The 26,243-nt window shown below is 44.6% G+C and overlaps 2 protein-coding genes across 6 annotated transcripts in view; one reads left to right on the plus strand and one right to left on the minus strand.

The window, feature by feature from the left end:
* Window positions 1-7,885, minus strand: part of LOC142657778 (uncharacterized) — a 28,579-nt gene extending 20,694 nt beyond the window's left edge. For 3 of the 4 annotated variants that reach the window (XM_075833147.1, XM_075833146.1, XM_075833144.1), the window contains exons 1-4: window positions 7,764-7,885; window positions 3,918-3,941; window positions 1,467-1,493; window positions 371-406 (exon numbers count right to left, since the gene is read on the minus strand). In XM_075833147.1, coding sequence (XP_075689262.1) covers window positions 371-406; window positions 1,467-1,493; window positions 3,918-3,941; window positions 7,764-7,791 — 115 coding nt within the window. In that variant the 5' untranslated portion in view covers window positions 7,792-7,885. Of the gene's footprint in view, window positions 1-370; window positions 407-1,466; window positions 1,494-3,917; window positions 3,942-7,212; window positions 7,325-7,763 lie in introns of those variants that run through there. The other variant, XM_075833145.1, reaches the window with a different exon arrangement.
* On the plus strand, window positions 7,882-25,044 carry LOC142657777 (uncharacterized). Of its 2 annotated transcripts, none has more exons than XM_075833142.1 (4): window positions 7,882-8,034; window positions 10,266-10,407; window positions 20,189-21,655; window positions 22,505-25,044. In XM_075833142.1, exons 3-4 carry the CDS (start codon window positions 20,338-20,340, stop codon window positions 23,266-23,268), a joined length of 2,082 nt encoding a protein of 693 aa, XP_075689257.1. In that variant the 5' UTR covers window positions 7,882-8,034; window positions 10,266-10,407; window positions 20,189-20,337; the 3' UTR covers window positions 23,269-25,044. The 2 variants fall into 2 exon arrangements, with proteins under 2 accessions (XP_075689257.1, XP_075689258.1); XM_075833143.1 differs by having other exon boundaries at window positions 10,271-10,407.
* The last annotated feature ends 1,199 nt before the right edge of the window (window positions 25,045-26,243 follow it).

Raw genomic sequence — 26,243 nt, forward strand, 5'->3', positions numbered from 1 at the left:
CTGTCATCAAGATAGGCCAAGTCTGTTTGATTTAAAAAAAACTTTTATTATTACTATCCCTCATTATACAGTGATAGAGCGTTATATAACACTCTATGTTACACCATCGCCAATTCGTACAGAAACAAGACAAAGTACAAGAGGACACTGGCTGCAAAAGTTTTAAATCCCTCAAACTCAGTATTACCTAATTCTAATATTAATATAAATTGTACATTTACATTTTCTGAAATGTCAGATCACATCCAAGAATTTTTTTTATAAGTCAATAGAAAGCAACCAATAAAAATAATTCTAGACACATTGACTCCTGGGATGTGTAACATGCAAACATAAAGATCGTATGAAATTCACTATTTTGGTTTCTTACCAGGTGTCTGAGGATCAGTCTGCTGGACAACATTTTCTAGGACAAATTGTGGTAGAAAAACGAATAAAATACAAATAATAAATACAAAAAATACTAATCAGTGACTAAAACTGCGTGCGGCCCTGTTCACACCTGCGTCAGGGCATTGTTATTTAGCTCGGTCAGAGGAGCAGAACAAGAGAATACCGGAAGTAACAGTTCCCTTGCACCATGGACACAACCGGCAGCCGACGGGACACATTGACTTTAATGGGTTTAGTCGGCTGTCTGTGATTTTAACCAGAAACAATAGCGCAGCACGCTGCGCTATTGTTTCTGTTAATCTCTGCCGGATCTGTGACAGAGGCCCCCCCCCAACGCAGATGTGAGCTGGCCCTAAATAAAATAGGGAGTATTTTGGTTTATCAGGACACGGTTGTGTAGATACCTCACGGTGTAGGTTTTGTGTTTTAATGCAATGAATGGGCAATAAAATATAATATTTCATAAATAATGACTTTTTTTGGACATTTTTTTTGTTACATTTCTTTTTAATCCCTTGAAGGGATAACTTTTTAACAACTTTATTTTATACTTATTAGAATACTCCTGTATGCTAATACATTACACAGTGTCACTATGATACAGGCTGCTGTTAGGTTAACACGTAGTGTGCCCTAATAGCAGACATACTGAACAGACAGCCCTGGGGTCCTTAATGCAGTCTCCAATTCCATCACCGTTTTTCCGGTGAAATGATCGAAGAGAGGAGTCCCCTGTGATCATGCGACGGTCAAGGACTGAGGCAATCACAGCATTAAACAGCTGGGTTCTGAGTTTCCTTCGATTCCAGCTGTTCTCAGGAGGCTTCTCTAAGTACAGGAGTTGTTAGTTACAGCTCCTGCTTAGAGGATGAGCGATCGCTGGTAGCGCTCAGTAGCCTTTTATACAGCGATGCCAAAAAACACGGAACCTGCACCGCTCGCCACCAAAAGATAGTGAGCAGTTGGGAAAGGGTTAAACCTTCAGCTTCTATTTTCAAACAGTGATTATTCAGCAGTGAAGAAAAACCGCCATACAAGACAGCTAACACAGACGTCCGACGTGGGGTACTTACTTCTACGACTCCTAAGTTCATACGTGCCTGGTGAAGAAAAAAAAGAGGAATACACAAAACAATAAAAATATATAATAAAAAATAAAACAGAATAAAAGGAAAACTAATAATTTCCTCGATATCTACATGGATTTTGATGGTGTAACTTAGAGCCCACCACCCAGACTTTACAATCCTCAGTAGTGATATATTTATATTATATATATATATATATATATATATATGAGGAAAAAAATAGATCCGGAGTTTATATATAAAATATAGCTTTTACTGTATTTTCATATTAAAAAGATTTGAGAAATATTAACATACACATATAATGGATTCATATGCCATATATTCATGCATAGTAGATTCTTGCATTGTTTGTAGCATGTATCCAGAGAGATTTAGATTAGTTGGTCAGATTAGACCGCAATTCATATATAATGTCATTGTTAAAGGAGAGTGTTCACCAGGATTTGGTTTAATATTTCCCTTGTACAAATGGTAGTAAATTACATAAAGACTAGGGGTCAATGCCCCCCTACCTGTTCAGATGCTGGATATCATTCGCGTGTGGGACGCGTTGTCACGGATCCCTCATAGACTAGAGTCTGGATGCGTGACATGCAGTAAAATGGGACATGTCCTATTTTATTCATGGACCCTTTACATGCTCCATTGAAAGAACGGTCGTGCGATGGCCCCGCTGAAATACTTGAGTCCATGTGATGGCCATTGTTTTAACACACTGACTACATATACGCTCGTCTGAATGAGCCCTAATTGTTACAGGCTAAAATGGAAAATCTGTGAGGCAAAATTTCCCAATGTCTCATTGGATCGATTTCTAACTTTTCTGACTTGAGGCCCACAGCGACTGAGACTGGTGGAGAATTTGGGGGACCAGTAAACATTTCATCAGACACAGAATTTTCAGTTTAGTGTCTAATAGAAGACAACGGGGCAAATTTATCAAAACTGGGGCAAGGGAGAAGTGGAGCAGTGACCCACGGCAACCAATCAGGTTTCTGCTTTCAAGAACCTCTGCAAAATGAAAGGTGGAATCTGATTGGTAGCTATGGGCAACTATTCCACTTTTCATTTGCACTAGTTTAAATAGATTTCCCCTAATTTGGTTTTGCCAAATGGCATATCAGTTTTATAGATTATAAAGAAGAATACATAAAGAGTCACTTTAAAATTGGATGTCCACAAAAAGGTAAAAACAAACGTGAACAACAAATGAGGCACAGTTCAGGGGGATACCTACTGCTGGGGCGTCCCGAATCAGGGGAGATAATACAGGAGGTGCATTTAAGAAAACGTCCATATAGAGTTTTAAGGAGTACGCCAGGAGAAACGGATGCACTTCGTTATGCCTAAAGGGACGGTGCATCACTTCTATCTTTGGCGTTCATTGAATTTCACAACAGGGAATAACAGCGCATCAGTTTTTTCTGGAGTATTCCTTAATACTCTATATGGAAATGTTTTAAATATATGTATCTCATGGGTGTACATGTCATGCCAGGTGCCATTTAAAGAGACACTGTCAAAAAACAACTTATATGAATTCTCAGTCACATGCCGTTCTCGTTGGAGTTTTTGTGGAAAATTGTAGCATAGGAACAGTTTACACGAAGTAGCGTTATCCCAACTAGGCAACCCCGGTCCATATACCCCGCACTATTACCCAAGGTGGAAAGCCAATAGAAAGAGCAGATCCCGTTGGGCAGACTCTGTGTAACAAGGACACCCATTTATTTGAATAGGTCCCATGCAATATTATGTTTGTATTACAAATGTCTGGTCACCGGCAGATTCCCCTGGTGTTACCAGCTGACAAATGGCGGCTTCATTTTAAATAGGGGATTTCTAATTAGGAAAACCCTCTATATAAAAAAAAAAAAAAAAAAAAGGAAGGAGTTGACCAGCCACCCCCACCCAAAAGAAAAACCTCCCTAACGCTAATACATCCTCATGTAAGCTCAAATAATATTTTAGTGCCAGTAACCTACTGTCACTATTGCTGCTCAAACACTCCTCCACATTCGGGTTGCAGGCGGGACTTCGTATTGCAACTGGCGCTGCTGTACTACATCTCCGATCACGCATTTCGGTCATGTCTACAGCCTAATCCCATATCACACCTTTCTTCTGTATGGCCTTCACAATAGGTCTGCCCCAAGTCCGCCAATAGGGCTGTGTAGGCGCGTCATCACGTACGTGGAAACTACAGAGATGCCGGGATCCCGTGACCAGCGCTATTTTTGGCGTTTATGGGCAAAATTGAAAATTCAAATATATTGGGTACTTTGTATAGGATTAGGCAGATGTTTTTTTCCTTTAGATAACCCTTTAAAAGCGGTTATGTAAAAGAAGACTGCGAATACAGCAGAAAAGACGATTACAGGAGGTAAGAATGCAGAGTGACCCCACAATAAACCTTATTTTATTAATACTTACTTGTCACGTCAGATGTAGAAATGCCTAGAAGGATAGGAGGGCATATTAATGAGAAGACACAAATAACCATAATCTACATAAGAAGCAATATACTGTAACCCATATTGCAGTTTGTGTAGTGCCGCCACGCACCCCCTTTTGTCACAAGTTGGTGCCTCCATGCGCCACCGTATTCTTCACTAGAAGCAATGCTTTTAGTGGGGAATGAAAACGCCCATTTTTTTCTCGCACAGATTTTCACAGACTCTGAGTAAAGACCTTTGTCCGCACACAAGTTCAGCAGGGGAACATTCGGGTAGCGAATTTGAACTCCGCTAGACTGATCCCGAATACGCTCAAATGCACGAGTCCTAATTTTATGGGTATTTTCAGGCCTATGTTTACACTATATATTAAAAAGTTTAACAACTTTCTAATATGCTTTTGTTTCAACGTCTCAATTTCCAGATCTCTGCTTGCTTTTGATAACAATTTGATAAATGAGGTTTGACCTAAGGGGAGGTTCACAAAGGCATAGTATAAGCGGCACCACAAAATCCTGTGTGGACGCGAACCATAGTTAGCACGGTTGATAAACACACAGGTCTATAAAGTTTGAGCAGTAGAGGGCGGCACTTCCTATACAGATTTGTGGGTGGATCGTGAGGACCGGTAGTCGTACCTGGCGCAGGGTGAAGCCTGGGGGGGTGTGTAGGGTACCAAGAAAAAATGATGGAGTTACACTTTAAAGACGACCGGTCACTAGGCAATATAAGTTGAAAGTTTTTTGTTTTTTTTTTAAACTGAATAGCGTTTACATTTTTATCTTTTTTTCACTTAACAGTTAATCAATAAGTCCCATATATCCCAAAATAGTAGCGATGAAAACTACATCTTGTCCTGCAAAAAACACGTAGACGGAAAAATAAAAGAAAGTTACAGCTCTTGAAATGAGTCAATGCAAGGGATTTTTAGTGTTAAAACTTAGTAAAATATAAAAACAAAAAACACTATACGTATTTAGCATTGTCACAAATGTACTGACACATAGATTAAAGCTAAATGTTATTTACGCCGTATAGTAAACGAGGTAAATTTAAACCGTGAAAAACAATGCTGGAAAAGCTATTTTTTTTTCCAATTCCCTCCAAACAAGAACAGTTAATAAGAGTCAATCAATATACCCTGTGCGCCTAATTGAAAAACAACTCGTCCTGCATAAAACAAGCCCTTATGGCTATGTCGACGGAAAAATAATAAAGTTATGACTAAGGCCTCAGGCTCGGACAATGCACGGATAGTATGCGGCCACAAAACTACGGTCGCGTGCATGAGGCCTTAGCAATGTGACGGTGAAAATTCAAAAAAAAAATAGTGCTTGGTCATTAATGCCCAAAAAGGCCTGGTCATTAAGGGGTTAATGGCACATCCCGTGGAATGAGCGGAGGGACAGAAGTACAATCTTTATTGTGGACATTCTCCACTGAAGACTTGGTGATATGCCATCACCTAATAAGATGGGAATAAACCATTGCATGATTTTTGGCACAATTTTTTTTTATTTTTTACCAATGCACAAAACCCTGGTATCAAGAAAGACTTTAGTACACACCCAAAGCAGAGACTCAAACTGATAAGTAAAGGAAAGAAACCGCGCCTTTATCTGCAGCCTCCACACCACAGCGTCTGGCATGCAATTTCACTTTTACTTTGTTATTCTTTGAATTGACAGGACCGCGCTCACATGACCGTCCAACTATTCAATGAAGGGTTAACGTTTTGTCAGCTGGATACGCAATCCTACATAAGGGCAGCATGTTACATAAACAGAACAGCTCTAAAAGTATAAGGCTATATTCACACAGGGCGGATACACTTCGTAAAAACACAAAGCGTTTCCGCCCTGGTTAACGCAGGGGATCCTGACCGAAAAACCGCACCAGATCGTGGCGCGATTTTTCGGCCGGAATGTCCGCTAGGGAAGACTGCTCGCAAAAAAAAAAATTCATACTTACCCATAGCCATGGCGACACATCCCTCTTCCGTCCTACAGCCCGGCCTCCTGGGATGAAGTTTCATCCCATGTGACCGCTGCAGCAGTCACATGGGATGAAACGTCATCCCAGGAGACCGGCCTAAACCAAGAAGCACAGAATTCTGGGTAAGTATGAGATTTTTTTTTTCTTCATCGTGGAAAACCCACAACAAAAAAGCAGCGATTACGCATATACAATGGACATGCTGCTGCTTAAAAAACAGCGCCGCAGGTCAATTTCTGAGCGCATTTTCCACTTGTCATTTACGCAGCGTGTGGATAAGATTTGTTCAAATTATGCTGCGGATTTTCCGCAAGGAAATCCGATGCAGAAAATTCGCAGTATTGACGCTACGTGTAAACCCGGCCTCACGGTGCATCCATTGTATGTTATTTTTCTACATTAGGCAGCTTTTTAACTGGGCATATACGGCGACTGAAAATCGTGTTGAATCGCCAATGGACTCCAATTATTCCCTATGAGGAAAAGTCAGAAGCGACCGGATGTCCTCCATAGAAATGGATACAGAAAGTACACTAGAAAACTGTATAACTTTTCATTCATTGTATTCAGGCGGTGCTGAGATAGGAAAACCCCTTGAAACTCACTAATACGTCCTCCATATGAGTTCTGCATTGATTAGATGTCGGCCACCTCCAGTTTTCAATGATCAATGACTCCGATTGCAAAGTTCAGGTTATGGAACCGCCAGCAAATATCGCACGTGCATAGACAAGACTGCATGAATGTGATTGGCCGACTCTTTCCTAGCCCTTACGGATAATAGCGCGCCCTCCTGCCAACCGTGAAGTGCCAGCCTCAACACAGTTCCCCTCCAGTTGTACTCTCCTGCCCAAACGGATAATCGGACCTGGAAAGTCGCTACTACACAATGAGCGGTACAATTGCCATGGCAACCGTACATCGCCTGGTGCGAATTGCGCAGGGGTCCAATTCTAATTAATGTCAGTTCGGGCGGAAGAGTACAACTGGAGCGCTTGAAAAAATATATATATATTTGTTGTTTTTTTTTTTTTTTTTTACACACTAAAAATGTAATAATTTTCTGATTTATCAATGGTTTAACTCCATAAATATATTGATAAACACGCCATAAAGGCAGAACGCAATGACACACCTGTCCCATTTTTTCCACCACATACCACGTGTTGTAAAAAGTTGGTGGGGCTTTACAGTCGCATTCAGCGCAATTCATTTATTCTAGTTCTCCGAAACGTTTCTTTTTAGAAAACTATCGGGTATATAAAATCAGGTCTGACCTGCCATTGTTTTATCACTATGACGGACTCATCAACAGGGTGTGCGCTGCCTGGAGGAGAGACTGGCACGCGGTTTGTAAGGTGTGCCAGTCTTCATAAACCTTCCTCAATCTGTGCGACAATGGTGAAAAAAAAAAGAATAAAGTCCCGTCAGGAAAAAAAAAAAAGGATGCAAAAAAGAGACGGTCAAAGACTAATGATCGCATCCAGAAATCATGACGTCTATGGGCCGTAACTGATAGTGAATACCGCACAGATCACAACCAGCAGCATTCGGCACTGTTGTGAAACTACAACTCCCAGCATGCCCTGACAGGCGCAGACTGTCAAGACATGCTGGGAGTTGTAGTTTCACAATAGCTGGAGTGCCGTAGGTTGCTGACCCGTCATATATTATTATTCCATTCAGAGCTGCGTCACTTTATTAATCAAAGACCTTTCCTTCCCGGCACTGTCGTACTTTCGCATTTGTCACCCTGGTGCCATATTCCCCGGTCAGGGCCCCAGTAACTCTCTGTAGACGGGCGGTTCATTAATGATCGTCTACTCACCGGGATTTCCTCCTCTCCGAGAACTCATCTTTACCACTCCCTGTTGCAACCACCGTAGTAGTCCGTTACACGAGAGTGCTTTCAGTTCCTTACTTCCTGGTTAGGAATGATTCTATGGTGTAAATGTTTCCAAGGGAGAGATATTCGCGTTGCACAGGGAATGAAGCAACCGTGCACGGGCGGTAGGCACTTCCGGTGTGTATACAAGTTTATGACAGCTGCATTTGGAAAGTAAGGAGAGATGGGAGATCAGGGCTGGTCGCTTTGACAGGTTGGTGTCTTCACTTATACAGTGGAGGGGAAGGTCCTGTGCTGGGACGTAATGAAGAAACTGGCTTTATGTAGAAGTGTGCATGACTACAGAGCTATATCACTATAGGGTAAAGCCTAGGCATTGAGGACGTAATATATTGTGTGACATCCGGCAGTGGATACTTTTGTAGTTTATGAAGTTAATAAATCTATCATTTTCATAGACCTTTCCTTAGCAAACCGCAGATCTGCACCAACGTAGCTCGTAATATTTCAGATGGGGATAGAGGCGCTCAGGTTCACACGGTGTTTGTGGGGCAGTGCGCTTTATTTGCCGCATGTGTTTTTTATTTTCTACAACTGGGATCAAATCCGAAAGGGAAGATGATTCCTGTTTTCCAAGTACGATGTTGAAGTTGGTTTCTTATTCGTCCTGTTTCTTATTCAAGGCTGAAATTGGTTTCTTATTCAGCAGTTTCTTTCTTGCATTTTCAGTATTTTTTTTAAAATATATTAAAGGGAAAACTTCTATTAATAATAAAATATGTTGCACTGAGCTGCCAGAGGTGAAAGCACTTTAAAATAGCCTAAAAACAAAAATGGCCATCAAGGTGGGCACTACAAAGTGTGATTTATAGGGTTAAAAGACTTTGGGCCACTCATTTCACACTGCCAACATACAGGGAATAATGCACTCGTATGAGCACTGCACCCTCTTCAAAACAGCTGATCAGCGGGGGTCCTGGGAGTCGGACCCTGACCCTTCAGCTATTGAAGGCTTATAATGAGGCTTTTTTTTTATTGAGTAGCATTAGTTCAAACTGAGGATTTTTGGCGCTGGTTTTGACGTGTACACCCCCCATTGATTTCAATAGGAGGCAGAGGTGTTTTTTACCAGGCAGCTTATAGCCGCTTGCGGGGGGAAAAAACGGCATGTCCATAGTTTCCGCCTCTGACCTCCCATTGAATCAATGGGAGGCAGAAAAAACCTGCGGCGCTTGATGCAGAGCGTTTTTTGCAGCGTTTCTTACCCACGGTCCATGCATTAGTTTTAACCCCTTCCCGACATTTGACGTATCCATACGCCAAATTCGGGTAGGGGAAGTATGGAGCGGGCTCACGTTATACTGCAATACATTAGTATTGCAATATATCGTGCAAGCGATCTAACGATCGCTGATTGAAGTCCCCTAGGGGGACTAATAAAAAAAGTAAAAATGAGTTAAATAAAGTTTTGGTTTTTTTTGTGTAAAAAAAAAATAAATATATATATATATATATATATTAAAAGTTCCAAAAAAAAACCTTTTCCCATTTTTCCCCTAGAGCATAGTAAAAAAATAAATAAATAAACATAATTGGTATCGCCGCGTCCGTAAAAGTGTGAACTATTACAATATATCATTATTTAACCTGCACGGTGAACACCGTAAAAAAAAAAGTTGTAAACGCCAGAATGTCTATTTTTTGGTCACCTCATCTCCCGCAATAAATTAAATAAAAAGTGATCAAACCGTCGCATTTACACCAAAATGGTATAATTAAAAACGACAGCTTATCCCGCAAAAAATAAGCCCTCATACCACTTAATCGACGGAAAAATAAAAAAGTTATGGCTCTCGGAATTTGGCGATACAAAAATGTTCTTTTACACACTTAGGTTTTTACTTGTAAAAGTAGCAAAATATAGAAAAAACTACATATATTTGGTATCGCCGTAATCGTATTGACCCATAGAATAAAATTAACATGGTGTTTTAATTGCACAGTGAATTCCGTAAAAACGGCGCGCAAATGAAAAACTACAACTCATCCCGCAAAAATCAAGCCCTCATAGTACTATATCGATGGAAAAGTAAAGACGTTATGGCTTTTGGAAGGTGGGGAGGAAAAAACGAAAATCTGAAAAAGGGCTGTGGCGGGAAGGGGTTAATGGCCGCGGGAGAAGAGTGCGACAAAAAAGTGCAGGCAGGTCAAAATCTCACTGAAAATTGCTGAAGGAATTCAGAGGCAGATTTTTTTTCTGCTTGCAAAAAAACTGTGTGAACAGGGCCTTACTGGGTTTTTTTGTTGTTTGTTTTTCCATATACACAACCTATTCCTGCTATCCGTGTTTATAGCTGTATAACCTATTGTTGATCTCCTGTGCTTCCCCCACTCCTTTTTAATCTCCTCTCCTCGGCTGAAGGTCGGGCAGCGCCCTCCTGACATGAGTTTCTTTTTCTTCCTTTACTTTCATTTCTGTTTCAGTGTAGGAGGCGTCCGTTATACAGGAAGCCGGAGCAACACAAAGAAACATTACGTTGTATTCACTGCATGGAAGATTCAAGTAGAGCTGTGATACTATAACACAATGAGTTTCTGCATAGAGGGGGATCCCTGATATTTTAAGGTATGTATCAATGTCTGTCTAATGGCCGCAATACTACAAGCTCCAACATATATATCCTTAAAGAGGCTCTGTCACCAGATTATAAGTGCCCTATCTCCTACATAATCTGATCGGCGCTGTAATGTAGATAACAGCAGTGGTTTTTATTTTGAAAAACGATCATTTTTGAGCAAGTTATGAGCTAGTTTATAATTATGTTAATTAGTTTCTTAATGACCAACTGGGCGTGTTTTTACTTTTTACCAACTGGGCATTGTACAGAGGAGCGTCTGACGCTGACCAATCAGTGACCAAATAAGTACACCCTTGGCTCTAATACGTTTCTTCTAACTGTGTACCAGTCTTTGACATGAAAGTAGTTTTTTTTCTCAGTCCTCCATAGAGAATTTTTCAGCGGTGCAATGTTAGGGTTTTTTTTTCTTGTCTTGACCTGCCTAGGTAGAGTCGTGTGTTAACCTTAGACCATACTATCCCCCCACCCCCATTTAGTAAAGACACATGACACCGAGGTTGGATGTGAAATGGCCACAGCAGCCGTTTATTAATTTCACAGTTTTATAAAAACAATTTAAATCCGAAACATTCGGATAACTAGTTAGGAATCCACCAGAGAATTCCTCCTAATAATTCACATGACCCAACATGGGTCAGAATCATAAATAACAATTAAACGTTAACATTAACCCGAGCAGAGGAAGTCCTTGAAGCCCCTTCAGATGTTCCTTTCAAGAACACACCGAATTAGCCATCTGCAAACCACCAACTACCTCCAGCCGTAAACCAGCTCGGAAGCACCGTTCACCTCTGCAGATAGCTCCAACCACTAGAAGTCCACTTCAAGGGGATAACACCCGATGAAGCCCTCAAGTGATATACCGACCACTAGAAGTCCACTTCAAAGGGATAACACCCGATGAAGCCTTCAAGTGATATACCTTCTACCAGAAGACCACTTCAAAGGGATAACACCCGATGAAGTCTTCAACCATGTACCTTTTTTGGGGGACGCATACCCCCGATGCGACCCCCCCACCATTTTGTACTGACTGGCCTCAAGGACTCCCCCCGCCAGCTGCCATGACAACAGAACCTACTCCGGAAAAAAGAAAAACAAGTTAAATAAGCACACAAAATAACACACAACACTCATAGACGGACGTACATAAGACCTAAGGAGTAACAAACCGAGGGTGGGAGCTTGCTTACTCTATGTTACTCCTCCCGCTGCTTCCGGCTCAATGCCGAGAAACAGCGGGAAGCGCAGTAACAGCCCCCCCCGTCCCCCTTAACTCCTCCCCGTCCCTCCTTCAGCTCCTTCCAACCCAACTTTCCCTCACCTCATTAACCCTTTCCCTACCAGGACGGTCATGCCGGCTTCCCTTAACCCTGCGGCTGCGTCCAGCCTCTTCTTGACCTGCCTAGGTAGAGTCGTGTGTTAACCTTAGACCATACTATCCCCCCACCCCCATTTAGTAAAGACACATGACACCGAGGTTGGATGTGAAATGGCCACAGCAGCCGTTTATTAATTTCACAGTTTTATAAAAACAATTTAAATCCGAAACATTCGGATAACTAGTTAGGAATCCACCAGAGAATTCCTCCTAATAATTCACATGACCCAACATGGGTCAGAATCATAAATAACAATTAAACGTTAACATTAACCCGAGCAGAGGAAGTCCTTGAAGCCCCTTCAGATGTTCCTTTCAAGAACACACCGAATTAGCCATCTGCAAACCACCAATTACCTCCAGCCGTAAACCAGCTCGGAAGCACCGTTCACCTCTGCAGATGGCTCCAACCACTAGAAGTCCACTTCAAGGGGATAACACCCGATGAAGCCCTCAAGTGATATACCGACCACTAGAAGTCCACTTCAAAGGGATAACACCCGATGAAGCCTTCAAGTGATATACCTTCTACCAGAAGACCACTTCAAAGGGATAACACCCGATGAAGTCTTCAACCATGTACCTTTTTTGGGGGACGCATACCCCCGATGCGACCCCCCCACCATTTTGTACTGACTGGCCTCAAGGACTCCCCCCGCCACCGCGAAACAGGCCTTGACCACCTTAAGCCTGTGAGTTCCTCCACACCACCACCGCCCTTTCTATGCCTTCTGCTATCGCCAAGCTCCAAAGATCAATGCCAACCTCGGTCAGATGAACCCCGTCACTTCTCCAGAAATTCCCCACTCCTGACTCCAAATCCCTATGCCTCACGCAAATGCCCCCGTTCTTTGCCACAAAACGAGACACCGCCCGGTTAACTTTTATGCGAGCCTTATTGACTCTCTCCACCGATCTAGCTAACCGCCAATGCTTTCTTGGGACTATGTCCGACCACACTACCACCAACTTGGGATAAGATACCCACAAACACAACATATCATGTTTGATATCCCGCACCAACTCACGAAAAGGGCGGACTCCTAAATCATTCCCACCCACGTGCAACACTAGAACCTCCGGAACCCTATCAAGCCGCACATATGTCTGGAATTCCGCCAACACCCTGTTCCAAGACATACCTCTAAAACCCAGCCAATGCACAACCGCATCCTGTCGCGGAATGCGCAACTGGCGACCATCCGGGCGGACGTCCGCCCTCAAAGCCCCCCAGTGCACGTACGAATGACCCATCAACCACACCAGACAAGGAGGCGAATCTGAAACGGAAAACACAGTTAGGCACCACCATATAACATTTTCAAACATAAACAACAAAATTACAACATATGGGGGCGGACATAGGACTTAAACCTTTTAGACTCCCAACGACCAATACGCCTCACCCCCTCGTCATCCAACCCCCAGCGCCCCGCTTCCGTTGCTGCGCCAATCCGGAAGGAATGAGATGAATATGAGCCTGCCGCAACCCCCACTGCCGTCAAACATTTTTTAAATACAGCTCCAAACTGAAACCTGGACAAAAACGACCCGTCCTCATGACGTAACAAAGGCAAATCTGGAGACCCCCTGTTTCTCGTAAAACCCCGCATGCACTCCACTGGACACATGACCGACCCCGGGAGAGCGAACAAAACTATCAGTTTACCCTTCCCTACTTGGTCAGTTTTAGATCTACGCAACCATACCTCCAGCCGATCTGCAAAAAGGCTCACCTCCCCAGATCTCAGCCCCCCTGCCTGTTTAGTACTTGGCGACACCAACTCACCTATTCTAAATGCTCCGAAGAACGCTAACGAAAAAGCCAACCGGAACAGATCCATTTCATCTGAAGAACGACATACCGATGCTAATGAACCCCCCAACGAGCCAAGCAAAGCAAACGACACCAGCCTTCTACTATCCGCCTCCACCCTACCTCTGCGCAACCCCTTCAAAGCCTGCGATACCAGAAATTCCTTCGATACATCCCGCAAGCCCCGCAACTTAAGCCCAAACGCCACAGCAGATATGAACCGGTTCACCTTCGCTACTGAAAACCCCGCCTCCCAGGCATCCCCTAACCAATACAAAAGTGCCACCAACCTGTCTCTATCCGTATTGACGTCACCCAACTCTCTTACCCACTCCTCCCACTGCCTCCAACAAGCAGCATAAGCACTCCACGTCGTGCGCGCCAAAGACCTTTGTAACAGCTGCTCTACGGGACCGATACCAGATCCCAAAGATGCTCCGGACAAGCCAAACCGAGACGTTCCGCTCCCGGGGCCAATTGCCGAAACCGGTCCCACTGCGAGCGAGAAAGAGCATCAGCAATACAATTCCGTACACCCGGGACATGCACCGCCACCACCCACGCGTTCAACGACAAACACACCAACACTAAATGTCGCAACAATTGAACTACCGGAGGAGAAGACGCCGTGATGTTGTTAATGGCAAGCACCACCCCCATGTTGTCGCAGTAAAAACGGACCTTCTTATCCCTGAGCCTGTCCCCCCAAATGGTAGCCGCCACCACGATGGGAAACAGCTCGAGCAGGGCCAGATTCCGCGTGAGTCCACTGGACACCCAGCTAGCCGGCCATTGACCTGCGCACCACGGACCTCCCCCGTAAGCTCCAAAGCCACCCGCCCCAGCCGCATCCGTGAAAATATTCAAATCACTCGTATCCTGCGCTGGGGCCATCCATAGCGAGCGACCATTGTACTGGCCCAAGAAGTCATCCCAAACCTGAAGATCAGCTCGGTGCTCCTCCTTGAGCCGCACAAAATGATGCGGCGCACGCACTCCCGCCGTTGCCGCCGCCAACCTTCTACCAAACACCCTTCCCATCGGCATAATCCGGCAAGCGAAATTCAACTTCCCCAGCAGCGACTGAAGCTCCCTCAGCGACATTTTCTTCCTTCTACAAGCCCGTCGAACCTCCAGCCTCAAAGCACCCAACTTATCCGCCGGGAGACGACACTCCATTGCCACCGAGTCTATTTCGATTCCCAAAAAACAAATCGTCGCTACCGGGCCCTCCGTTTTTTCCGGCGCCAAAGGAATCCCAAAATCCCTCGCCACCTTCTGTAGAGCATGAAGCAGATTACCGCAAACCGGCGAACCCCCCGGGCCAACGCACAAAAAATCATCCAAGTAATGGATCAACGAGTCGACCCCGGATGCCCCCCTCGTTACCCACTCCACGAAGCTACTAAACGCCTCGAAGTATGCACAAGAAAGGGAACACCCCATCGGAAGGCACCGATCCACGTAAAAAGCCCCATTCCAAAAACAACCCAACAGCCGTTGGCTTTCTGGATGAACCGGCAACAACCTGAACGCCGCCTCGATGTCAGTTTTTGCTAGCAGCGCCCCAGGGCCCGCAGCCCGCACTAACCCCACCGCCTTATCGAATGAGGTATAAACTACGGAACACAACTCGTGATCAATCCCGTCATTTACCGACGAACCTTTGGGATACGATAAATGTTGAATCAAACGAAACTTTCCGGGCTCGCGTTTAGGGACAATACCCAAAGGGGACACAACTAAATCTTTTACCGGCGACTCAACAAATGGCCCCGACATGCGACCCAACGAAACTTCTTTTAACAACTTTTCCGACACGACTTCCGCATGCAAGTAAGCCGATTTTAAATTCCTCCGCGTAACCGGAACCTCATAAGGAGGTGGAGGAATAACAAACCCAACACGAAACCCTTCATAAAGCAACTTAGCTGCCGCCCTATCCGGATACTCATTTAGATAAGGGGCCATCCTTTCCACCCTCACCGGCGACACCCCCTTGACCAGTCCCGTGCTGGTTCCCTGACCTCTTTTTTCGCAGGCATTTTGCCGCCCCGTGTGATGCACCATTACACTCGGAGCACACGTGCTTGAACTTGCACGTGGCCCCGAACTTGCACTGACCTTCATTAAATTGCCAGCAAAACCCCGCCTTTCCCCCGCCGCTTTGTCCACTCTGACTAGACTGGCCTCCCTGGCCACCGCTCCCGGGAAAGGGCTGCCTCACCGGAGCCGTAACCCGTAACCAGAGAGCAATATCCTTCTGGTCCCACCGAATCGCCGGCCGAACCGCCTTCCGCTGACGGAATTGCTCATCATATCGCAGCCACGCCTGACCCCCATACGCCCTATGAGCCTCCCCAATGGCATCAAAATAACAAAACAGCGCCGAACAATTTTCCGGCGCCTTTTCCCCTATCACACTAGCCAATATGGCGAACGCCTGCGCCCAATTAACGAACGTCTGCGGGATCAGCCTATACCGCCGCCGTTCCTCCTCGTCCTTTTTACTCTCATCCCGCTTGCTCTTATCCAAATTAAATTTAGCCAGCGGCAAGAGAGAAAAAATTTCAACATATTCGTCTTTCCAGATCCGATCGCGCACCTCCTGCTTTAAATGCGCACCCAACGGACCCTCAAAACAAACATACACCTCCCCCCGAGCACGATCGTCCATACGCACTCGATCGCCGTCCTTCTGTGCCTCGGTCTGTACCGACACCGCGACCGCCTCTCTAACCGCCACCGCAGGACGCGCCTGTAACGATCCCACGTCCCTGGGGCCTTCCCAAACTATCGCAGGAGACACTTCCTTTACTACCGGCGCCGCGGCCCTATCCAGGCGCCCCACCAGCTCCCGTAAGCAACCCACTAAATCTGCCAAACCCGCTCCGTCGCGTCCGCCCGCGCCACTACCAGCCCCCGATGCAATGCTAGCAGCCCCCCCGCCGACACCCGACATAAAAATCGCTGGATAAGACAATGATGGAGTTATACACTCACCGGGCTGCACAGGCGCTGTGTTCCCGTCAGCCGGACCATCCTGACCTCGACGATACACGTCCAGTTCACCTTCCTCCAGTTCTTCTCTCGCCGACGACTGTCCCTCCCAACGACCTCTTCGGAACGGGGATGAGGACGCGCTGACCAATGGGCCGGCAACCTGCCGCCCGACCGCCGGGACCCAGACTTCCGACCGGACCTGTTGCCTCGACGTCGCTGCAGCTCTAGGCGTCCGTCTAGACGATCCTGACGAAGCCTGCCCCCTGGCCGGAACATCACCATGCGGGGCGGCCGTACCTTGTTCTCCACGTCTTCCATCTGATGGGGGAGGGGTGACAGGGAGCCCAGCCTGCGACTCCCTGCTTACCGCCGGACCCCGTCGCGGCCTGGGATTCCTGCCAGGACGCAGGGCCTGGGAAGGGGCGGTCCTCCCAGCTGCCTGGCCTGCAGCGTCCGGGATCGGGCTACCTCTGCGACGCCGTGTCCGCGGGACTACCTCCGGACTGAGGCGCTCTGGAGGTCGGGACCGCCGAGAGGGACGGGTCGACCCAGCCTGCATCGCCGTCACCCCTGGCACCGCTCTCTGCCTGCCCAGCGCAGGAGCGGTTGTTGCCGACTCCCCCCCGCCGCCATAGCCATGCTCGTAAGGGGGCCGGGGGAGGGGAGCCTGTCCCTTTCAACAGACCCCGAACGCCGTGCCCGACGTGGCGAAACGGCGTCCGGGATCCTCGTTATTGCAGCCACGGTCTCCTCTAGCCATCCGGGACCGTGGTGCACAGCAGCGGCCCGCAGCCGCTCTAACATAATGGCTTCTGCCATTTCTAAAAACCGGGCAACGGGGAGCTTGCTTACTCTATGTTACTCCTCCCGCTGCTTCCGGCTCAATGCCGAGAAACAGCGGGAAGCGCAGTAACAGCCCCCCCCCGTCCCCCTTAACTCCTCCCCGTCCCTCCTTCAGCTCCTTCCAACCCAACTTTCCCTCACCTCATTAACCCTTTCCCTACCAGGACGGTCATGCCGGCTTCCCTTAACCCTGCGGCTGCGTCCAGCCTCTTCTGTACTGCTTGTTTGTTTAAAACCCACAGCATCCCAAATGGAAATAGATTCGGACATGGCCGTTCCAGGACCCTCTATTAATTTTTTTTTGTTCACACGGCAGCGTCCGTAACGGCTGAAATTACAGGGATGTTTTCAGGAGAAAACATCCCAGTAATTTCAGCCGTAACGGCATGTGCAGGCGCTTGAACGCCGCGTCCATTACGGACGTAATTGGCGCTGCTTTTCATTGGAGTCAATGAATAACGGCTCCAATTACGCCCCAAGAAGTGACAGGTCACTTCTTTGACGCGGGCGTCTATTTACGCGCCGTCTTTTGACAGCGGCGCGTAAATATATGCCTCGTGTGAACAGACAAACGTCAGCCCATTGCTTTCAATGGGCAGATGTTTGTCAACGCTATCGAGGCGCATTTTCTGACATAATTCGGGGGTTAATACGCCCGAATTACGTCCGTAAATAGGCCGTGTGAACATACCCTGAGAGTCCTTTAGGTGCTTTTTTGCCAATTTCAGCTGGGCTTTCATGTGTCTTTTACTGAGCAGAGGCTTCTTTCTGGCCACTTTGCCATAAAGCCCAGATTAGTGGAGTGCTGCAGCGATGGTTGACCTTCTGGAAGTTTCTCCCATCTGCACTCAGGATCTTTGGAGCTCAGCCAGGGTGATAATTGGGTTCTTGGTCACCTCTTACCAAGGCCCTTCTCCTCCAATTTACTTAGTTTGGTGGTGCGGCCAGCTCTAGGAAGTGTTCTAGTTGTTCCAAACTTCTATTTAAGAATTATGGAGGTCACTGTGTTCTTGGGAACTTTCAGCAGAAATGTTTTTGTACCCTTCTCCAGATCGGTGCCTCCACACAATCCTGTCTCTGATCTCTACAGGCAGTTCTTTCCTCCTCATGGCTTGGTTTTTGCTCTGATATGCATTGTCAGCTGTGAGACCTTATATAGACAGGGGTGTGTCTTTCCAAATCCTGTCCAATCAAATGACTTTACCACAGGTGACTCCAATCAAGGTGTAGAAACATTTCAAAGATGATCTAGAGAAATGGGAGGCCCCAGAGCTAAATCTTAAGTCTCACAGCAAAGGGTCTGAATACTTATGTCCATGCGAAGTTTGCGTTTTTAATAAATTTGTAAAAATTTCTAACATTCTGTTTTCGCTTTGTCATTATGGTGTATTGAGTGCAGAACGATGGGGAAAACTTATTTTTTACTTATTTTAGCAAAAGATCTCAACATAAAAAAATGTGAAAAAAGTGAAAGGGTCCGAAAACTTCCCGAAGGCACTGTATTTTAAAAGTTCTATCCTCTTCACCTGTTTAGCGGTGTTAGCAGTTTAGGGGGGGGGGGTCAAAAGTGGTGACAAACTTGGTTTATGTTTATGCAGAGGATTTGGAGCTCTGTATCGCAAAAACCGAGCTCAAACAACTATAAAAATATATTAAAAAAATTAATCGCCACAGAATTTTGAATCTATTAGGAATAACAAAGAAGCTTATTCGAAAATGTTAATTCAGTTCAGGGTAGGGATAAATCTATCTGTAAATTATTTTTGGTAGTGTTTTTCATTCACTTACATCACCTTTTATCTTCATATAGTGTTAAATGAAGGTTAAATATTAATATGTCCACATGTTAAAAAAGATAAATGTATAAATTAAAACTTTGCACGGGGTGTCCTTACTTTGTCACATAATTGCATAGGTTTTTTGTTTTTTCCCCCTGTTAGTAGAAAGCACTTTTTATTCACATGTATGTAGGGAAAGCTGATAGCATTTTACTTCTTGCAAATCAGGTACGTTTTCTAGGTCATATTATGTGGTGAATGTAATCAGAGTAAAACCTATACAGCAAAGGTTACAGATTACATGAATTTTATTTGTCGTTTAGGTAATGCTAATTTCACACTTGCGTTGTATAGTCTGTTACGCTGATCCGTTTTTAGGTCAGAATAAGGATAAAAACCGATCGTTAAAGATGCCTTTGTAATCAAAATAACAGATGAAAACTGATTGCAATCCGATTGTATTTGTTTTATATCAGTGATAAAAATAACGCATTCGTTAGACATCCGGTTTTTTTGAATGGAGTAAAAGTCTAGTACTCTTCACTTTTATCTCCATCAAAGAAACGGATGATTAACATAACAGACGCAAATGGATGCTGACGGATGCAATTAAAAATCCCATTCATTTCAATGGGATTTTTAACTAATCCGTTTTTATCCTTTTTCTAATCTAAAAATGGATCAGAGTAATGGATTATACAAAGCAAGTTTGAACTTCGCCTTATATTAAAAAAGTTATTTACAGTTAATTTAGTTTTTTACAGTCTGCTTTAATAGGATTTAGCGCCCATTCACTAAACAAATTAAGTGCTCAAAGTTTTCAATATTAATATTTAAGAATTAAAAGTAAGGTTTGTTAACATAGCCATGTTCACATACATGACTGAATTGATACCTACGTTTGTTTTCTCTCATGATTTTTTTTTTTTTTGGTTCTCCTTGCATAGAATTCAGAGCAATTCTAATGAAATAGAAAACCACCTTGAAAGGATATACTTGATAAAGAAAGCACATCTATTTTCGGATAGGCACTCAGCATAACACATCAGTGTCAAACAAAAACAACCACTACAAGCTCAAGTCTTTTAGCGAGAATATGTCACAGGTAGGTGCAAAGGACAAGACTTCTGTCAAGGAAATGTCACATGACAGCACAACAGACAAGCCATTTGGAGCAGTAAAATCGGAGGTGAACGCCACAGAAAAAACTTCAGGTGAGCTGGAGTCAAAGGCAAGCACCACAGACAAGTCTGGTGAGGAAGAGATGCAAATGAGCACCACAGACCAGTTGTTTGGTGAACTAGAGTCACATACAAGCACTACAGAAAAGTCTTCTGGAGTGGAAAAGTCACAGACGAGCATCACAGACAAATCTTCTGGTGAGCCGGAGTCACATGCAATCATCATAGACAAGTCTTCTGGGGAGGAAAAACCACAGCTGAATGCTACAGGCAAATTCTTAGGTGGGCCAGAGTCACAGGCAGGCACCACAGACAAGTCTGCTAAGCAAGAATTACAGAGGAGCACCGCAGATTTATCTTGTGAGCTTCAGTCACAGACAAGCACCATAACCAAGCGTGGTGAGGCAGAGTTACAGGCAGGCACTTCTGAAGATGAAGTGTTACAGGTGACCACCACAGACAAGTCTTCTGGTGAGCCAGAGTCACAGATGGGCCCTACCGACAAGTCTTCTGGTGAGCCACAGGCACAGGAGAGAACCACAAGCAAGTCTTCTGGTGAGCCAGAGTCACAGATGGGCCCCACAGACAAGTCTTCTGGTGAGCCAGAGTCACAGATGGGCCCCACAGACAAGTCTTCTGGTGATCCAGAATCACATCCAAGCAGTGCAGACAAGTCTTCTGTAGAGGGAAAGTCACAGGAGGGCACCACAGACGAGTTTTCTGGTGAGCCGGAGTCACAGGAGGGCACCACAGACGAGTTTTCTGGTGAGCCGGAGTCACAGGAGGGCACCACAGACGAGTTTTCTGGTGAGCCGGAGTCACAGGAGGGCACCACAGACGAGTTTTCTGGTGAGCCGGAGTCACAGGAGGGCACCACAGACGAGTTTTCTGGTGAGCCGGAGTCACAGGAGGGCACCACAGACGAGTTTTCTGGTGAGCCGGAGTCACAGGAGGGCACCACAGACGAGTTTTCTGGTGAGCCGGAGTCACAGGAGGGCACCACAGACGAGTTTTCTGGTGAGCCGGAGTCACAGGAGGGCACCACAGACGAGTTTTCTGGTGAGCCGGAGTCACAGGAGGGCACCACAGACAAATCTTTTGGCGAGCAGGTTGACACAAACTGGCTAAGGCAAAGACCGTTTACCCATCCTGATGCAAAACCGAAATCACCGCCTGACTCTGAGAATGTTGTCATTGAAGAGAGACACACGCCAGGATATCATTGGTTGATCGGTAAGAAATGACTTGTAACACAATTAAATATTGATTAGTGGCTGTGAAAAAAAAATCTTTACTAGATTATTTGCAATTAATTGTGAAAGATACCAGATGTGTAACTCATAAATGCCATCATACATAAAGAGGCTGGTTAAGAAATAGTAAAAAATAATGTAACTCCACATTAGTGCAAAAAAAAGTTCCAATATACATTTCCATAATGTCAGTCAGCAGATACTCCAGTAAATCTCAGAAGACCTCCCTACTGTGCTAGGGGTTGGGTACCAAAAAGTTTGCCATGAACTTGCTGTGCCGAAACCCCCATCACAGCCTGCTGCTAACCCACCACCAGCACTTTATTTACAGGTCCTCTTGGTGACGTCTCTGGTGACTTCACATCACGTGACTACAGCAACCAATCTTGGCAAGCAGTGGTAGGCGCAAAGTGGCATGCCAATAACGTGTATGCTGCACCACAAATGTGTTCCGTCAGTCATGTATAGTCACCAAGTCTTTACAAGTTAAAAGGGTAGTCCCACCAGGATAACCCCTGTCTATATGCCCTATTTGGGACACCCCACCTCTATAAGCCTAGAGTAAGAAGCCACTAACAATCAGTATTCGGTATATGGCAATTTAGATAAATGTAATACTACAGTATTACATAGTGAGACAACTCCTTATAATTGTGAAGAAATTGGGCTCTAACTTATCTGGAAACATTGGTGTATACCATTTGGGGCACTGATTTTTTCCAATCTTATTCACATGGAGACATATCCGCTCTTCATCTTGTATTTGACAACATCAACTAGTGTTATCCTGGTCACATTAAAATGTTCTCTCTTATCTCCCCCTGTTTAGGTGGATTTACAATTTTGGCATTGGTGGTTTTAGTCCTTTCTCTCCCCCCATGGAAAGGACAACTTCCCGTCCACCATGAATCTAAATTGGAAATTTTTTTTAAAGAATTTGCAAACCTCAAGAACGATTTCCCTGGACAGGATAAAGGTTTGTGGTTAAGAAGTGAAAAACTACTGCAGAAACACCTTAACTTGTCTGATCCAAGTTCTCCTTCTTTACTTATCCTCACTGCCGCCCAGGATGGGGAACAGACCTTACGATGTGTGAGCCAACGTCTAGCAAAGTCCTATGCCGACTCTCATAGGGCCAAATGGTTAATGGTATATGGACCATCTCTGTCTAATTATGATAGTAGCACCAGCAAAATGCAGATAGATGAAGAACTAAGTTCAGGATTTCAGTCTGGCATGCGGGCCGCTGTGTTGTACCGCTTAGAAACATTACCCCCTGGTTCCTTACTCATCCTATATAAATACTGTGATCATGAAAATGCGGCCTTCAAAAATGTGGCTCTAGTGCTCACTGTACTCTTGGAAGAACAGTCACTAGAGAGGGATCTCTCGCTCATGGAGGTGGAAGAGAAAGTGAAGGACTTCCTTTGGGAACGTTTTGCAAACTCAGAAGTCCGGGCACACAATGAAATGGATGTTGACAAACTGAGTGGAGTGTGGAGCCGCATTTCTCACGTTGTTCTTCCTGTACTACCTGTGGAGTCCATAGAAAGTGGTAGCTGTCCTGGGATTGAAGTTGTAAATGAAAGCTAACAAAACGTTAGTCTTTTAGCTTTAGATAATGCAAGCGTTGACCTTGAACTCACTTTCATCCAAATGTGCCTTAAAGGCTATGTAAACCTTTGAATGGCCTTTTTTTTTTCCAATAAAAAGGTCATTCTGTGTGATTAGTGCAACTTTATAATTCATTTTTATTAAAAATAATTTTTACTTTTTGGATATAGCTGCTCTGTATACAGAACAGCTGTATCATGCGCTAAATCCTGCTCCCGTCAGGTCCGCGAGACTGATGATTACAGGTGGCTCCGCTTTCACTGAACCCATCACATCTAAATGATGAACAGGTCCGCGTAACCGATGGATTCAGGTCTTGGCGAACTATACAGCTGTTCTGTATACAGGATACAAAGTAGCTGTATCTCAAAGTAAAAAGAGTTTTCAATAAAAACTAATTATAAAGTTGCACTGAACACACTAATAGACTTTTTTTTATTTAAAAAGTAAATAAAAATGACTTTCAAAGCTGTACATCGCCTTTAATATATCAGAATAATGTCACCCGAAATGGATAACGGATTAGGAAACAGAAATTGTAAAGTAACAAATTTGTGAAGTGTTTTTAAATCATGAGTAAGACTGTTAGGGTATGTTCACACGGCTTATTTTCAGCCATTTTTTTTCGGGCCGTAAACTACCCCGAAAAATGGCGTGTAAAAAACGCCCCGTAAAAAGTGCATGTCACTTCTTAAGCTGTTTTGGAAGCCGTTTTTCATTGTGTCAATAGAAAAACGGCCTCAAAAAATGTTTGATGCTTAAAAAACGACTGAAAATCTGAGTCTGTTTTCCCTTGAAAACCACTCCATATTTTTCAGCCGTTTTTCGTTTAGCATGTGGACATACCCTTAAAAAGGATTTGTCAGGTCTCCTGACACGTCTGTTTTAGTAAGTACTTCTGGTACTGGTTATTGTGCAATTCCTCTGTTATCCTTCCTGGAAATATATGAATAAATTGACAACTGGGTGTTACCATTCCCCTTGTCAGTTTGACATGTCCCTACACGCGCTGACAGTTTCCACTGTGCGGACAGTATGGGGGGCACGCCCCATTGACAGGGGGAATGGTAACACCCAGTTATCAATTTATTGATTTCCAGAAGGAATAACAGGAATTGTACAATACAGAGTTCTAAGAAATGCAAGTATTTACTGAAACAGACATGTTAGGAATAGAAGACTTTAATCTATAAGAATTATGCACATTTTATCTTATATTTTTAATGAACTTTACCGTAAGAATGATATTGGAATTCTGATGTACCTGAGAAGCCTTTCAGGACATATAGAGGTAATGGGGTTGGCTTTTGGGACCCCCACCATTAGCCATGGCAGGGAGCTGCTGTATTTAAATGTCATAATTGATTTTAGTGGGTGTTCTTCAATTTTCCTGTAGTATCACTGCAGGGCAATTGATCACTCATAAAGTGGTTCCTCATAATATACAGCTGATTATGGGGGTCCCAGCATGTAGAGGATCCCCAAAGGGAAGCTCATTAAGTGGTTCCCCATAATATACAGCTGATTATGGGGGTCCCAGCATGTGGAGGATCCCCAAAGGGAAGCTCATCTGTAAAGGACCTTTTATTCATAGGTGGTACCCCTAGCCCTCTAAGTGTTATACATTTACGAAACCGCTTTAAGATGCACTTTTAAAAGAGTAAAAAAAAACTTGAAATGAAATTTTGTTTCAAATTTGTTTTGTAAATTGCTGTAATTTTAAAGTAAAGATACATTTTAATTCTTTGTCCTCCATTTGTGTTAGTTCTTCCATGAATGTGTCTGTGATTTGTGTGTTATTACATGATTTAGCGGTATAGATAGCAGCGACTCCTTTGTTCAGTAACACGGGCCACCCCAACTTTTTGTCTGCTTTTGGTTTTATGCACGCGACGAGGCCGTCCATCCAGGGTCATAGCATCAGGATGTACTTTTTACTTGGCAATTGCAGACCATCTTTTGGTGGTAACTACCATGAGGTCAGAGAATTGGTTTTGATTTTCAAAGATTATTGAATGTGGGTGAACTATTTTTCTTCAACACACTCATATTGGGACAGATATCCTATACTGCTGAATCTTGTGTAATGTACTCCTTCTCCGTGACTCCCCACCCTCAAGAACGGAGAACATTGGAGGTCAGCAGGGGTCTTTTAGGCATTATAATACATAGGTATGCAGCTGACTTCTTCTTTCATATTCGTACAAATGACCAGCAGTCAATGAGAAGACTCAAGGTAAAGTTGGACATAGGTATTAAATTGCTGTTGGCTGATCCCATTAATTTCAGCTAGATCTATCAATATGTCTTGTTTCTGCCGTCCACAGGAATACAGTGATTGAACCGGTTGGAATTTACCAGCGTGATACTAATGTTTCCCCTGAGATAAGGGGCACTATATGCATCTGGCAGCTACTTATCTCCTGTACCCTATTCAGCAGCATACTTCTACAGCCAAGCTAAACAAACATGCATGTTAATGGCATTTTGCACCGACCGACAATCGGCCGCTGCAGCGAGCGCCGATCAACGAGACATCGTTGATCGGCGCTCGCTTGCTCCTGTCACACGGAGCTATGGATCGGGGCGAGCAGTCGTTACTCCGATCGCTCGTCCCCATATATTATCATGTCGGCAGCGCGTCTCCCTGTTTATTCAGGGTGATGCGCTGACGACAACGATAATTTACTTTTTTAAAACGATACGATCAGCAGATGATTGAGCGTTTGCTCGTTCATCCGCTGATCGTTGACACAGGGCAATTATCGGCAACGAACGTTATATGAACGCTCGTCTGCATGATAATCGCCCAGTGTAAAGCCCCCCATATTGTGGCAGTCAGGGCTGTGAGGTGTTGGGCAAATGATCACTTGGCCGACACCTCAATGTCTAATGTTTATGACCTAATTAATGGGGTTGTCTGAGAATAGAAAGCGCCAATTTTTCCCGTGGCT

Source organism: Rhinoderma darwinii, chromosome 7 (genome assembly GCF_050947455.1).
Source record: "Rhinoderma darwinii isolate aRhiDar2 chromosome 7, aRhiDar2.hap1, whole genome shotgun sequence".
Classification (NCBI taxonomy): Eukaryota; Metazoa; Chordata; class Amphibia; order Anura; family Rhinodermatidae; genus Rhinoderma; species Rhinoderma darwinii.